Below are 16,916 nucleotides of genomic sequence, written 5' to 3' on the forward strand. Positions count from 1 at the left end.
TTTTTTAAAGTACCATACATGTCTCTTAAATGTGCATGATTTAAAACATATATATTGATACATCACTAATTATTCTTAGGGTAACTGATAGAGATGAGTGCCACGCTGGAACACTAAAACCGACAAGAATCCCCTGGTGATTTTTATTTTATTTTATTTTTACCGACGTGAATCCCCTGGCTCCCTATTGCGGCGAACCAAATATCGGTCGAGACGTGCACACTGCAAGGAGATTCACACGCTTTCTTACCAGCGGCAATTTACTCATCATTCAAGACCTCAACAATGTACCTCGTCAACGGCTCAAGTCCCCATCACTACTTCTGGGATCGCGCTGCCACCAACCTAGAATCTCACCCAGATCCCGAAGAATGCGAGGGGACAGTGGAGCAATGTGCACATTCAGAATAAATGTCTCTATTGAGACACAACCATCTCGTCGCCTGGCTTTGACATTCCTCGGAGACACTGGTGGAACCATCAACCGCATCGAAATATCAACAGGCCAATGCACACATCTCCTTGATAAATTGGAAAATGTAAAGACACAAGCCACAATGTGACTGTGGCCATTAAACCCAAACTGTTGACCATATATAAAACCGCCACAGCCTGCGCTCCTTCAAGGAGGTAATAGCAAACTACTCAAACTCTCCTCTGAAGCCCTGTCATGACTAGCGGACCTCAACATTGACATTTAGCTCCTAAACGTATTGCCTTACGCAAGGATATTATAAACTGCAGTTAGCCACGATGTGGGAAGTCAGCAATGGTATGCATTTGTACAGCCTGCTCGCAATATAGAAGAATTGATTGTTTTCCCCCTATTGGCTCAGGATCACCAACCCAGATTAGCATTACCCCGTGCTTATTTCAGAATGAGAATATGTTTTTATGTTGGAGGAATATGATGGGCAGTGAAGCTCTTTTTCACAGATGTCCAGTCTGGGCACGGGGTCAGAACGTTGCAAACGATAGAAAAACACTATACGAGGGAAAGGTTTAGGAAAGGTAAGCAAATCACTCAAAATATGTATATACACACATAAAACCTAACAGTGTTTCGTCTTACCAGGTAAAGTCCAATGATCAATTAAGTTATTTTTCAAAAGCGACCTGCTCACAAATGATAGCTCAACGAAGTGTCTTATCATGTGGAAATGTACAGAAGTGAAATCATCTAAATAATATCAACGCATGTTAAGCTTGACTTTAGCATTATCGGATGAGAACAGAGCCATATTATGCTCTCCACGTGGCAAAGTTACAATAATCACTGCCCTTCATTTTCCTACACCGAACGTTAGACTCGTTGTCTAAAAAGGTTTGTTTGAGCTGTTGGGCAACTGCCTTCTGAATGCCAGGAGAACACATCCACACAAACGAGGGAAAAATAAAACAACAAACTTCGCACAAATATCTAAGTTGCATGTTGCTGTACTGCATTGCATAGGCAACCTCGTAGCTTTAAAGGTGGGTGTCGCACTCATATAATGTTCTCTGCATGGCCCACCAATGCCCGGATAGTAAGAATGCACCACCATGCATGTAATAGTATATGCGCGGATGCTATCGAGGGAAGGCTATTGGTGGTGGATTGATGGGTCAAGGGCTGTTTCATTGGTGACTGATTGGCAACAGTCCACAGGTAATCAATTCTCCCCACGTCATGGGTACGGATCAGCTTGTTCCAATCAATCGGGATTTCGGTGGACTTGTGGGCGTGTTTCTACATGTGGTGTCAACAACTTGCAAATGTGTGGAGTATTAAAAAAAATAACATTGTCATAAACCCCCACGCTTATGTTGTGGCAATCCGTCTGGGTGGCGCTGTGCTCAGAGGGCTTGCCTCGTGAGTGCAAGGGTTTGTGAGCAGAGATTAACCGAGCCTGTTGTTCTTTTGGGGGTCACAGGAAATGAGTTGTCACTTTGTGGGACGTAAAGGGCGGTTGTCCTATGGATAGGCGGATTCCTGCCAAATATATATAGCTTTGGGCAACATATGGTTATAAGCATGGTTGTTTGAGACACTTTAGACTGTTTGAAGTCGTAAATCAACTGTAATCTTACATAAAAAATATAAATGCTCCTGACAACTCGTACATGCGTGGATACATAATGTCATACACATTTGTACAATACCAATCAATAGTTTACATTATTGTCACAGACTGTTGAGATGAGTGTTGTTGGTGAGAACCTATTAAGGTCCGCACAGCACATAGCGATTATCATGCACACCACTCATTCAAGGCTGAGTCAACTTAGGAGAGGTCCTATTTGATTCTGTAAGCCACGGCCGGAATTCAAGCTCAGGCCACCGGGTCAATTGCACACACAGTATGTCAACCACTACAACACCACTCTCCAAACGACCACTGCACCCACAGACAAACACAAGTATAACGTTCCCCAATTGAACCTTAACAGACTGTTAGGGCAAGCGTTCTTAGTGAGCACCTATGAAGGCCGGCATCGTGGTGGTTGGCCAGCAACACGCCCGGCTGACTTTGTTTCCCTATGGCAATGTTTACACATCGCACCAGGCACGACCTAGGGCAGACCCAGGACTAGCACCGCTGTTGGCCGCGAGTGGGAATCGAACTGGAGTGGCCGGGTTTGTGGCGTAGTGTGCTAACCGCTGCGCCACCACTCCCCACTCACACACAGCTACTACAGAGCAGTGGGGGAGTCCAGTGTGGCACTAAAACCCTCTTCCTGGAGCACCTCTTACCTTGTGGCCCTCACCCTCCTCTATATAAAAAAAAAAAACACGCTCTACGTTTACCATACATTCTTGCCACTTCTGCAAGATACCCAAGTGCAAGATTCAAGTCGATATTTTCGCGTAGCCAGGTTAGAGACCAGGATAGGAGTCTCACTTGCAAGAGCAAACACGGCACACCGAAATTACACAAGTGGAAAACAAACTAAAATAAAGTACGGCAAAGAAGCGAACGGAAATCGGAGCACAAAACTAAAAAAAATGCCCTCTTCGAAGAAAATCCACTGCACAAATACAAATCATTACTGAATAATCAACTCCGCGTGGAGCCAATTGTCTTGGGCAGATTGTCCCTCGCCCGTTCATAGCACAATTTCAAAATTAAGTTTCGGCATCACCAAACAGATTTGAATTCAAGCAAACCTTGCCGTGCTTACGTGTGTAAGGAGTGCACCCTGCAGGTATCTGTAGCATATCGGGACATATGCACCATGCACATATTTATTACGTCACCATATCACAGCGCTCATTTAAATAAAAAAGCAAGTACGTGGCTGACACTGCTGATGGCGTGAACATAATGCCAATTGCCACCGTCTTAGACACTCTGTGTACAGGCAGCAATGTGAGGAGGAGGGCGCAGATACAAACTGCGTCGCATTGGCAAGGCACACTTTTACGGACTCATCCAACCATTTTAGAAGAACTCAACGTATATTAGCTGTCAGCAGTTGAGTGTTTGAGAGAGGAGTAATGGTTGTTGTTGTGCAGTATATGGCATCGAGTAAAACATATTTTCCTTGTACAAAATATAGTAATCATTATCATCATGTGGCATTTTCATCCGTCTTATCCATCGGCCGTCATTCCCTCTGGCGTCTTGTCGAATTCCACTTTTTTTCCCCACAATGGGCAATGTGATTTTTTTTTTCATTTGCGTTTGTTTCCAGGTTCTTGTGTTCCTCTTGTTTGTCTCAGTAGCACTTTTAAGAGCGCACCTCTCCCCCGCTCCTTTCGGCAGATGTTCGTCTTTGATGCATTTTATTTGTCACAGTGTGACAACCAATGAAATGGAAATGCAGAAAATGATCCCGAGGGCTTTTGAAGGCTGCCACGTTGGACTGCAGATATATGATCAAAGCAAAGGTCAAGCACGGTGAGCTTGCTGATCAAGATGAATTAATTTGGTGGATATAAAAAAGGGTAGTTATTGAAGGCAGCTCAGAATGAGGTTATGAAAAACAGGATTGAGTTGCTTTTGGAAAACCATGGCTGTAGCAGTCAAAGTCTATCATCACAGCATTACTGTTCTTCTGAGATTAAAGTAACATGTGAATTTGAAGAAAATCACCACGAAGGGAATCCAACAATAAGATTACATCATGCTGAAAATATAAAATAAAATATTATGTTACACTTCATCGAAAACCCTGGTAATTAGCAATCCTTCCAGGTGGCTGTTTTGTTTAAACTCTTGGCTTTGTACACTTTAAGGCTTTACAGTGTACATAGCCTGGCACAAGCGTTGTGGTGACGTCACCGCCACAAAGTGGCGAATGGCGGTTGTTGTTAAACTCCCGACTCTCAAGCGGATACGAAAATCAGATCGCGGTTGGAGGTCAACTGAGCCCACCATCCGTCTGGGATTAGCGAATTAGTACCGCGTTGTGGGAATTCAACAGTACTCATCCTCTGGATAAACTGGCCCCTATCATCAGAATGTGTATTTTATTTTTACCACTGAGCTCAGGGCCACCAACATAAATGATGGCTTTACCATGCTCTGAGAAATTATACATTTTGATTTTGAATAATGGAGACAATGATTGAATTTGATGGCATTTGTTTGAAAATACTTAACACAGGATTAAATTAAGTTGGTTCTAAAATGTCCAGCAATCAGTTTTCACGGATCCGTGTCGCCACGTAAAAACATACACGTATTTCTTTAAAAAAAAAGCATCAGCCGCATGGACTTCTGGGAGTGCATAATTTCAGCAGCATTGGTTCAAAGACGAGCAAACTCTGAACTGGTTTTGACAGTGTCTCATCAGCAGAGTTTAGCTTGCTTGAATTAATTCGGGTGATCTGCTAATCTTACAGCAAAGGACCATCTCTATGATATGGGGTTCCAGTTTGACGTGACATTATATAACACGTAACTCAAAATAATAATTATCGTCGATATTTAAAAAATTCAGAGACTAATTGTTTTTTATGACTAGCTCTCACCATTTCGAACACTGTAGTATTTTCTTGAGCACATAACAACGTTGATATTATTACAGCCCAAAGACTATGGGGCATTGGGTGTGTGTGTGTGCGCGCAGGCTGGGCAGCGATTGCCATATCTGCACAGCGAGTATCATTACCTCAGAGTGATTGAGCGGTGACTGCCGTGGCTAGTGTCAGTGGCCGGTTCACTTAATCTGGCTGCCTTCCATATGCCAGCGATAATCCAATTCGCCCCACGACCTTTCGAGCATTCATTGTCTGAAGACGCCATCCATACTGTCGCAGAAGCAAGTGGGCTTACTGGGGAGGTATTGAGTCACGTCCAGCGTGCAGGGAATGTGCAATGCTCTGTGCCATTGAGTGATATTGTACTACATATGCACATTTAAAAGATGAATGCTGTAGTTTCCAGATTTTAAGATGTGCTGGAAGGAATCAATAAGGTTATAGAAATCTGGTCACACATGCACACCTGCCAAGATATGAGATGAACCCCAAACGATCGTCAATTCACTACTGCACGAAAGCCTCCCCATGCCTTGTTGATCAAGGTCGTTGTTTGACCATACTTCACCATACTGTTCAGTGCCGGATTGGTGAAGGGGGGATGTTCCCAGGAACTTGTCACCGATTGTTAGCCGTGGCAGGGGATCTAACTCCGGCCACCTTGTTCAGAGCGCAGTGTGCTCACCACTGCGCCACCGTTCCACCACCCATGCGTATTTAGCACTTCCATAAAACTATGAAGGTGAAAGTCCACGTGAATGCAGCCGTCAGAAAGTTTGAGTTTAACACAGCCACTATAAGAACATCTTCTTGCCTTTGGTTCGAGATGCATGTGGAGGAAGCTAGGAATGTAATTTCTGGTGAGGAGGAAGGCAATTGCCAACCTGATATAAGCACACGACTTCAGATATAAGCACACCTGGCCTTGCACCTAAGGGATAGGCTTCGAGCCAGATCCTGATGTATTATCTTATTCATTATTACAATTATCAAATAATCAGGTGGTGTTGTGGTGGTGAACTGCCTCGGTACCACATAAAAAAATGACAGTTTTCAAAATAATTGTTTATATAATCAAGTTTCTCTTCTCAGGCATCCACTCGCAAGTGTTTAACCAGGAGCTAGTGGCTCTCTCTCGTGCACTGTTACAGAGCATGACCACCCTATGAATGCACGCTTATGTCTGTGAATGCCATTCATTGCAGCAGGCTCACGACACAACGCCATGAATCTCCCCAGCAAGTGTAATTAAGCGGCCAGAAAGCAAAACTCCCCTTTCTCCATCATGAGTGGCCTGACATTTATTGAAATACAGAAATATCTGCTGGACAATTAATTATGGAATTTGGAACACACTGTTTCTTTGTTTAATGATTTTGGCAATTTCTCAAGTGGACATTTTTTTTACGAGACATTGATTTGGTTTTTTTGTGTTGTTTGAATGTTTAGTTAAGCGTGGGTAATCTATGAATAAGATTGTCAGGACATCTTGTAAAAAACGTGCGCATACGATTGTCGGTGGCGTATGCTCGCTAACGGTTTGCACGATGGGGTTGGCAGCAGGGGTTGATCACGCGGGGACAATTGTGCGCGAGGCATCTGCCCAAAGGTTGACGAGGTGGCCGCATGCGTGAGGGAGCACAGCAAGAAGGCTCCTACCGTATAGCATCTGCATGGGTTGTTAAGCGTCGTCTGCTCGTGTGCATGGGTTTTACAAACCTAACTATTCTTAATAGTATTCTTGGTTCTTTCGGTAAAGTCACGTAGAAGAGAAACAATAAAATAATACAAATATAAAATGTTATTGTTTTATATTTTTCTTATTTTTAAAATTTTATTCTTTCCCTTCTACGTGGCTTTACCGAAAGAACCAATAATATGAATCCCTGCAGTCACGAAAGCTTTAAATCAAAATTTATTCTTAATAGTGTTTGATTTTTTGAAGCTTATATTTGTCAACGACAATACCAACTTTTTGTCTGCTGTTCTCGACCGGTAGGTCAAATTGACTGTTGAGGGAAAGTGAGTGGGCTCAGGCAGGGCGCATCGTCTCTGGCTACCGAACGAGACTGCTGCCAGAATGGTAGCCAAAGGAGGGAACGATCCCATTGAGGTCGATTTCTTCAGAAAGTTCAATTCACGTACGGGAGCTAGGCGGATTGAGGCACTGCAGGACCGCAGGAGGCATGGCACCGGCCTGGGGGAGGCCTTCATCCAGCAGTGGATGGGACATGGCTGATGACGATGATGATGAAACTTACATTCTTCGAATCATACAATGGTATAATTTTCTTTCCGCGTAAATATAAGCATTATCAAATCTGGCTTTCAAAAATGCGTTTGTGTAATTTGTCATCGACTTTAATGCCTGGTGCTACGTAATGCTTTGTTAATGCAGCATGATACACGTATGTGTGTGTGTGTGACACATTGACTAGGGTTTTAGGGTTGCAATAAATGTTAATAAATCTCAGTGTAATTACATGTCTCAATACACACCTAGTGAGATGAATGAGTAGCTGTGTGGAAATGCTGTACATTAAGCAATTTCTTAGATTTGATTGTGAGTAATAATTTCTACGATATATGCATCCTCCTGTAGATAGCTCCTACGACAGATGCAATAAGTATGGCTGTTATTTTCCGGTACATAAGACGTACATGGATATAATTTAATAACGGGGGTTTTTATGTGTGTCCTTGTGGGGTGGCAGATGTATCCATGCATATAAACACGTGCCAATTCCATGCTGGGGCACAGGCTGCTGACCCCACCACACTGCCCTGTACCATGCTGGCCTTAATAGGTTCTCGTTAACAGCATTTGACCACACGCCCATTTCATGCCCTAAGCTGTGCACGTGCGCTTTTTCAATGAGTGCGCAGCGATGGTGCCGTGGTTAATTTGCCACGGTGGCGAGATGTTAACTGTCTCGCCTGGTATACAGGAGGTTGTGGGTTCGATCTCAGACCTGGCACCTGAATATTTGGAGATTGTATGGTCTCCCCATGGTCGCGCGGATTCTTCTCCGGGTCCTCCGGTTTTTCCCTCCACATTTAGAAACATGCGTTGTGAGTATTTGACTACTACTAATTGCCACATGATAAGGCACTTTGTTGAGCTACCAATTTGTGGCTAGGTTGCTTCTGAAAAAGAGCTATATAGCTCAGTGGGCCTTAGCTGGTAAAATAAAAAAACTATATACTGTATACCACCCTGCAATCCAAATTATCTGACTTCCACGCCAGTGGCAATTGTTATCTGAACTTAGTATGTGCATCTCCTTGGGTTGAATTGGTGTAAAATGGGTACCTTGTGTGGTGTGGCTAACCTCAGTAGTGGAGAGACAATGGTGGTCATGCATTATGCTGCATATACCACCCTCTTATATGTCCTTCCATCCTTAATAGGCACTTAATAAAATCACTGGCCCAAACAGTTTACATAGTGAAATTGGATTTCTATGCCTTCCTAAGTACATTTGTGTGCATGCCTATTCACTCGCTAAGTTAGTTGGGCTTTCAGCAGAATAGGACATTTGAGGCTAAAGGGTGAGAATTGGGGAGTAAAGAGGCTGCAGTAAAGAGGCTGCAGATAAAAAGAATAAAGGAATAACAACCTGAGAAAAAATTCAGAGCAGAGGATAAGTAAAATCACTGAAGCCTGGTAATGGTCAGGGAAAAGTCAGCAGTTGTGGACGATGAAAGGAAGAGACTTCCAGACAGTGGGGACAGCAGAAGCAAAATAGTAATCTCCCATTGTGTGGTAGGGTAAATTGTTGAATCAAGAAATGACATTGGTGGCTCGAGCGGAGGACAAAGGGGGAGTGACGAGAGTGAGACGAGAAGGGAGATTCACGGGAGGAAAAGTTATCGGCGGAACTTGAAGACGGTGAAGCCAATGTTGCGTTAGATCCAGGGTCAGATGTGAGGCAATGGAGGGCTCTTGATGGTTGGTGAGTGAAGTGTCATATGCTGTGGAGGGTGAGACCATCCGCATTGTGTCGTCCGTATCGCATTGTTTACGTTGCAGGTTTTGACCTCATAAAATGCGAGGATCCTGGCACGCCACAGTTCGGCTACAAGCTCACGGAGCAGGGCAACTTTGCTGGGAGCAGCGTCACGTACGGGTGCAACCCAGGCTACATGCTGCATGGGAACAGCGTCCTTTCCTGCATGACTGGCGAGCGTCGAGCCTGGAACTACCCTCTGCCGTCTTGCGTCGGTATGGAGCTTTCGTCGTGGTTATCAAATCTCTTGCTGCTTAACTGTTTCCCAGATTTTCTTCCGATTTCGTTACAATGACATATGTACGTTCTAAAAATGGAAAAGCTAAGATAACATTACTTTTATCAGTACCGGGGTTCCCACAAGGCCCTCCGGGAGGGAGCGTGGCAGTGTTTGGCGCCAGTTACCATAGAGTGCGGTCGTGCCGCTATAGTTCTCTGCGGTGAGGACAGTGTCTATAAAAAAAACAACGGCACTACGCCTCTCTAAATAAAATGAACGCTGACTTGTCTTCCCATTGGCTGAGGCCAAGAGCAGCAGAATCAATCATCCTAGCTGACATCCCTCGATCACGCCAGGGCCATGCTCCCAGGCTCTCTCCCCATTGGCTGTAGAGCAGGACCGGCAGACCCAATCACCACGTGAGCCGGACATAGGCTCTCATTACACTTATACTAATGGCACCAAAAACATACTAATGGTACATTTGTTTTGTCACTTCAAACATAATGATCTGTCCAGGGATAATCCTTGTTTGCACGGTGTCTTCGTGTGGACTGCTGCAGTGCTTACATGTAATTACGTTTGACTTTTCTACGGAAAATTACGGTAAAGAATAACTACAATCTATTTGCAAATATCGCTCTAATTTGACTAGAAAAAAAACACATGGATTTCACACCATCACCGTTTAGCAACACATCTGATTAAAACGTGCACGTGAACCAAAAATGAGGTAAGATACTCACATTTATTAATAATGGCGAGAAGAATTTTTTTAAATCTACTTCGTATGAAACCAATTAGTATTTTTTATTTGTTTTACCTTTTCCTCTCTACTTTATAGTCATAGTTGGGAGTAGGCCAAATGTTTGTGTTCTTAGTTTCCTTGCCTGATTTGAGTGAGGTATCCAGACTGGACCATCGATGTGAGATGGCAGGGATGGAGCATAAGTTCTCAGGCACAGTGGTCACACTTGTGCCTCACAGCGACATAAAAACTGTGTTTCAATCCCTGATCCGGACACCTTAATATACGGAATTTGTATGCCCCCCCCCCCACTGTTCTGCATTGGTTTTCTCCGAGTTTTCCAGTTTACTCCCATATCTAAAAAAACCAAACCAAACACACACTGATAAAAAAAAAAATGAGAATAGGTGTTACTCTTTCTGCCAATAAAACAGAGGTGTTCAGAAACCAAATAGGTACCTTTTGGATGGCTCTGATAATATATGCATTGTCCTTGAAACCGATTGGTCTACACCATCATTTTTCTTATTTTTCATCATTTTGATACTGGCAAAAAAAGGTTCCATTGATACTAACGCAGAATGTCAATGGTGTTGGCCAAACGTCCCAATGCAGGGGAGGGGGGGACCTCGGGACCTCACTTAAACAAGAGTCTTTAGTTCTAGATTTGAAGCTTTCGTGACTGCAATGATTCATATTCTCAGGTTTTTTCGGTAAAGTCACGTAGGTAAAACATTAAAAGTAATGAAAGTAAAATAAAACAAAACAAAAATAAAAATAAAATTCACGACGTTTCGGAGGCAACACAAGTCTCCGTCATCAGGTGGGACCGTCACAGCCAGATTAGCTGCATCAAGTGAAGCAATGATTCAAGATGTAATCCCTTATAAGCAAGTTGAAGGGGGGAGGAGAGGGGGGGGGAGTTCATCAGAATGTGGTAGCCAATGAATGGAACGTATCGGAAGGGGGGGGGTGGGAGGGGGAGGGAGCCAACAAAACATTTGGCGACGGCTTGGACGCGGCTGCTGCGCACGCCAACACAATGGGCAGAAAGGGGGGAGGGGAGGTCTGATACACATGATAGAACAAAGGAACGAAAATGCCCATGTTTATACCAATGCAGGCTGAAAAATGAAGAGAGTACTGTTAAAAATAACTGGGGATGTTAACACTCGGTGAAGTAAATTAAAATAGTGCCTGTCAGATAAGATGGTCCAAAAAGTGTAATTAAGTCTTTTTTGCGTGGTTAATAACATCTTTCCAGTGATTACTGAGTTTGTACCCATCATCACGGTTGAAATTATGTCTGTGTTTGTATATTTGTATGGCTTCGTGTACAAACCTTTGATGGTAGCCAGGAGGCTTGCAGAGAACCTTGGTCTCGGAAAAGACAATTTCATGAGAGCCCGCCGAGTTGTAGCAATGATCGGCAACGGCCGAAGAATCAGTTCTGCCGTGTTTCAGATCTGACTTGTGCTCGCGGACACGATCAGCAACATGACGTTTTGTTTCTCCAATGTAGCAATCACCACAAATGCAACTCAATTTGTAGACTCCAGGATACTGTAAGTCAGGAACGACATCCTTCACAGATGGAATCAGATCACGGATTTTATGCACTGTGCTGAATCGGACTTGGATCTTATGTTTGTTTAGAATTTTGGAGATCTTTTTGGTCACGCCTGCTATGTATGGTAACGTGATAGTTTTGGTCGGAGTTTCATGTGGTTGTTTCTGTGTGGTGGGAGAGACAGCTTGGCGGATAGTACGGTCAGAGTATCCGTTCATCCTGAGGGCCCGATGTACAACTCCCTATCTAAAAAGAAACCAGAGCCACACATCGCAAAGCTGGATGTTAACAAGACCGTGATTAATCAGAGTAACATTCCAATCTCTGACAATCTAAAAACGGTACTGGCCAAAGGACTAAATTTCGCCGTCACCCCTAAATATATACCAGTAGAGGATATGATTTCTCAGATTGATGTAGCCCTCAGAGGCATAGGACACATCCATGCTGATGTAGCAAGAGCTGAAATAGCTACTATTCTCAAGAATGCTAAGAAACCCACTAGTAACATCAGCAAAAACGAACGCTCTGAACTCGCGAATTTAAAAAAGAGAGATGATATAGTCATCCTCTCGGCAGACAAGGGCAATGCCACGGTCATCATGGATAAAGATTCATACAACAACAAAATCCTGGACCTTCTTAATGATGGGAGTTACTCCAAAATTAAAAACGATCCCACTAAAAGCCTAACGACAAAAACCAACAGTATCATCATGAGTTCGACTTCCCTAATCGAACCAAGCAAACGTCCCTCTCTAAAACCATCGGCGGCAAGACCTCCCAGACTCTATGGTCTTCCTAAAATCCATAAAGAAGGCACCCCGCTACGACCCATCGTGTCGACGATAAACTCTCCAACGTACAAACTAGCCCGTTTTCTATCAGATACTCTGCTCCCCTTCACAGGCAAGACCTCTTCGGCAGTACTCAACTCAACCCAATTAGTCTCTATGGTTAAGGACATGGTACTATCTCCTGATGACATTCTCGTCAGCTTTGATGTAGTATCTTTGTTTACCAAAGTCCCAGTACCGGACACCCTAACAATAATTGAGGACTTAGTCCAACAGGGATTGAATTCTGATGTACCTGCGCTGGTTAGGCATTGCCTCACCAACACCTATTTTACCTGGAATGGCACCTTCTACAAACAGAATGAGGGCACCCCTATGGGCTCCCCCTTGTCACCAGTTATAGCCAACATTTTCATGGAAAAGTTTGAATCAGACGCCATCCAGACATCCACCCTGCGTCCTTCCCTGTGGAAGAGATATGTGGATGACACTTTCGTCATCTGGCCACATGGCCTCCCAGCATTGAACCACTTCTTGGACCACATCAATTCTAGACACCCATCTATCAGATTCACCATGGAAGTGGAGGAAGACGGTAAACTACCATTCTTGGATATTCTGTTTAAGAGGAGGCTTGACGGATCCTTGGGACATTCTGTCTACAGGAAAGCCACCCACACAGATTCCTACCTGAAACCGGATTCCCACCACCACCCATCTCAAAAGAATTCTCTCATCAAAACGCTATACCACAGAGCCCATGGCATTTCTGACCAACACCACCTGACTGATGAATTAAGACATGTACATCGGGCCCTCAGGATGAACGGATACTCTGACCGTACTATCCGCCAAGCTGTCTCTCCCACCACACAGAAACAACCACATGAAACTCCGACCAAAACTATCACGTTACCATACATAGCAGGCGTGACCAAAAAGATCTCCAAAATTCTAAACAAACATAAGATCCAAGTCCGATTCAGCACAGTGCATAAAATCCGTGATCTGATTCCATCTGTGAAGGATGTCGTTCCTGACTTACAGTATCCTGGAGTCTACAAATTGAGTTGCATTTGTGGTGATTGCTACATTGGAGAAACAAAACGTCATGTTGCTGATCGTGTCCGCGAGCACAAGTCAGATCTGAAACACGGCAGAACTGATTCTTCGGCCGTTGCCGATCATTGCTACAACTCGGCGGGCTCTCATGAAATTGTCTTTTCCGAGACCAAGGTTCTCTGCAAGCCTCCTGGCTACCATCAAAGGTTTGTACACGAAGCCATACAAATATACAAACACAGACATAATTTCAACCGTGATGATGGGTACAAACTCAGTAATCACTGGAAAGATGTTATTAACCACGCAAAAAAGACTTAATTACACTTTTTGGACCATCTTATCTGACAGGCACTATTTTAATTTACTTCACCGAGTGTTAACATCCCCAGTTATTTTTAACAGTACTCTCTTCATTTTTCAGCCTGCATTGGTATAAACATGGGCATTTTCGTTCCTTTGTTCTATCATGTGTATCAGACCTCCCCTCCCCCCTTTCTGCCCATTGTGTTGGCGTGCGCAGCAGCCGCGTCCAAGCCGTCGCCAAATGTTTTGTTGGCTCCCTCCCCCTCCCACCCCCCCCCTTCCGATACGTTCCATTCATTGGCTACCACATTCTGATGAACTCCCCCCCCCCTCTCCTCCCCCCTTCAACTTGCTTATAAGGGATTACATCTTGAATCATTGCTTCACTTGATGCAGCTAATCTGGCTGTGACGGTCCCACCTGATGACGGAGACTTGTGTTGCCTCCGAAACGTCGTGAATTTTATTTTTATTTTTGTTTTGTTTTATTTTACTTTCATTACTTTTAATGTTTTACCTACGTGACTTTACCGAAAAAACCTGAGAATAAGAGTCTTTAGACTCGTATCTGTCCTATGTATATAATAAATTATTGTCCCGTTGAACTCGAGTGTTTCCACGACGGCCAAAACCCAATGTTGCAAAAGTCAACAACGCGAAGCTCCATTGGAGACTCAAAGCGATGCTTATGGTTGGGGGGGGGATTGCAACGCTGAACAGCCGGGGGCTTTTGCCCCAGCGTTCGGAGGGTGCAGCAATGGTTGCAACACAGCGAGGATGCGCCGTGTAACCCTGAGCTTCTGGCTTTAAAAAGAAAAAACCTCGTTCAACACCGTAGGCCGGATTTGCCTGACGCCGAACAATCGCGGGCGAGCCAAGCCGTGAGAGCGGAGCTGGTGCATGGAATCGTTGAACGCGTGCGCTAAGGCTTGAGAGCAAAACTAACCTAACCATTGGCCTGGAGGAACTGCTCGCGTCATCTCAGACGTAATATTGTGGCGCTATTATTAAGGAGCACTGCTGGATCTGTAACCCAATTAAAGAAAACCTTGCTAATGTCATCGATGATTCTCAACGTGGGAAATGCACAATATGCTGGTGCTACGTACATGTGTATATATATTATAAAACATTTCTGAAGAGACCAGAAACTTAGCCTGTCCCTTAATGCAATGGGAATGGCGGTGAAGGCGGAGGTTAGTGAAGGCGAATGTACGTTAGTGCTCAAGCATATTAAAGATGCATTAAGGGAAGGAGGTGCTGGTCTCTTCAGAAATGTCTTATAATATATAGGTGGCGCATTGGACAGAGCTATTGATTTTTCAGAACTCTGAAACACCATGACTGATATCCCAGGGTTCACCCCAGATGTATTCCCACAAAGTAATAACTGAAGTTCCCTTGTGGGTGGCAAACATGTATTTTCGTCCGCCTCTAATGACTGAATCATAATTAGTCAGCAACTCTATTTAGACTGTAGGAGGAATCCGATGAGCTGTGAAGCTCTGTTTCACAGATACCCAGTAGGGGCTCCGGGTCATAAAGTTGCAACAACAAACAACACAAAAAACGGACAGGAATGTGAGAAAGGTAAGTGAGTCACACAAATAAATAAATAAATAACGGTTGTAAGTCCAACGTGCAAATTCCTGCCGATTTTCAAGGCAGATAAACGACAACAACAACAACTGAATGAAAAACTGATTTATTTTATTTAATTTTTCATTAAAATAACCCATGCACATTTCAGCGGACGTATTCTTAAAGGATTAAAAACATTCACGACAAGCAATGGTGTCCAGGATGGAGTAAAATAGAGGATTAAGTTGTGTCATGCGAGGTGAAGGACTGTGGTGGTCTTTCTGGGTGAATCCTCTATCTAACGTGCAGATGCAATAATTACTATTTTCTCACAAAACCGTGGCAGATATGGAAAATCGACGAAAGAAACAAAACAGAACAAACATAACAACGGAATGTATCGCAGTGTGGCACGCATTCGGAGCCCACGGGCGCGATACTGTAACAAGTGGTCGTGTGGTTCAGATCGGATCCACAGCCAATCCAACGCAATCCCCATTTGCTCTGGATCCGATTGTGATCGACTTCAGTGATTCACGTAATAATGTGTACGCAATGCTCGTAGACTTAAAACAGCTAAAAAAACGTGTTAACCTCCTTGTTTTTGTGGGAATAAAACTGCACGTTAAAGTAATGAACCCAGAAAATCCTCAGGGATGCTTAGTCTCACCGCTCCTCTTTTTTTTCTCAGGAGGTTCCTGCGTTTGGGAAATTTGGGTTAAATCCCGTGAAGGTTTTTTGCTTCATGTGCGGAAAAACCCAGGAATCCCGAAGAACAACGCCCCAAAAAGACAAATATCCCCCATATATTCCTTGGGTCTTTCGGTAAAGCCACGTAGATCAAATAATAAAAAAATAATAAAAACGAAAATAATGATATTGTTATTATTTTTATTATTTTTTATTATTTTATCTATCTACATGGCTTTACCGAAAGACCCAAAAAATATGAATTCCTGCAGTCACGGAAGCTTTAAGTCAGAATCCTCCATATAGCCTGAACAGACTGTTGGGGCAAGTGCTGTTAGCGAGCGCCGACAAAGGCCGGCACGGCACACAAGGGGGTGGGTGGCCAACACCACGCCCGGCCGCCTTTGTCTCCGTAGTGGAGATTTTTTACACACAGCACCAGGTACTCATTTGAGGCTGAGTCGACCTAGGGGAGGCCCCGGAACGGTTCAGATAATCGTCACTCGTGTTGGCCGTGAACGCACTAACCGCAACACGACCGCTCTCCCCTCCCCAAACACAAAGACGTGCAAAACAGCTCGCTTCTCTTTGGTTGCGTCGAATTTAAGCGGATCCCTCTTTTCTTTGTTTTTGTTTTGCCCAGCCGAGTGCGGAGGACAAATCCGCGGGGAGTCGACGGGAACCATCCTTTCTCCGGGGTTCCCAGCCCCGTACGACCACAACCTTCGCTGCATATGGGCCGTGGAGGTCGACCCTGGCTACACTGTTAGGTGGGTGCTGCACCGTGAATTGTAGGCACCTCCAGGTCCCACTGGACTCTGTGGGTCATGTTGAAGTGTTGAGTACGTGTGTTGTGCGTGCATCAGTTACAGCTGCTGAATCCATACGATCTTGATCCAGCAGCATCTGATTATTCGGCGACGCTGCATCGGCAGCGGTGCACGAGCGCAAGTATTGATGAATGTCA

At 44.2% G+C, this 16,916-nt stretch overlaps 1 protein-coding gene across 4 annotated transcripts in view; it reads left to right on the top strand.

The window, feature by feature from the left end:
- The window catches only part of LOC144938460 (CUB and sushi domain-containing protein 3-like), a 683,443-nt gene that overhangs the window by 415,305 nt on the left and 251,222 nt on the right, over nt 1–16,916 (top strand). For all 4 annotated transcript variants that reach the window (XM_078866283.1, XM_078866284.1, XM_078866285.1 and 1 more), the window contains 2 exons: nt 9,000–9,191; nt 16,593–16,719. In XM_078866283.1, coding sequence (XP_078722409.1) covers nt 9,000–9,191; nt 16,593–16,719 — 319 coding nt within the window. The remainder of the gene's footprint in view (nt 1–8,999; nt 9,192–16,592; nt 16,720–16,916) is intronic.

This window comes from Lampetra fluviatilis, chromosome 22, assembly GCF_964198595.1.
Source record: "Lampetra fluviatilis chromosome 22, kcLamFluv1.1, whole genome shotgun sequence".
NCBI lineage: Eukaryota > Metazoa > Chordata > Hyperoartia > Petromyzontiformes > Petromyzontidae > Lampetra > Lampetra fluviatilis.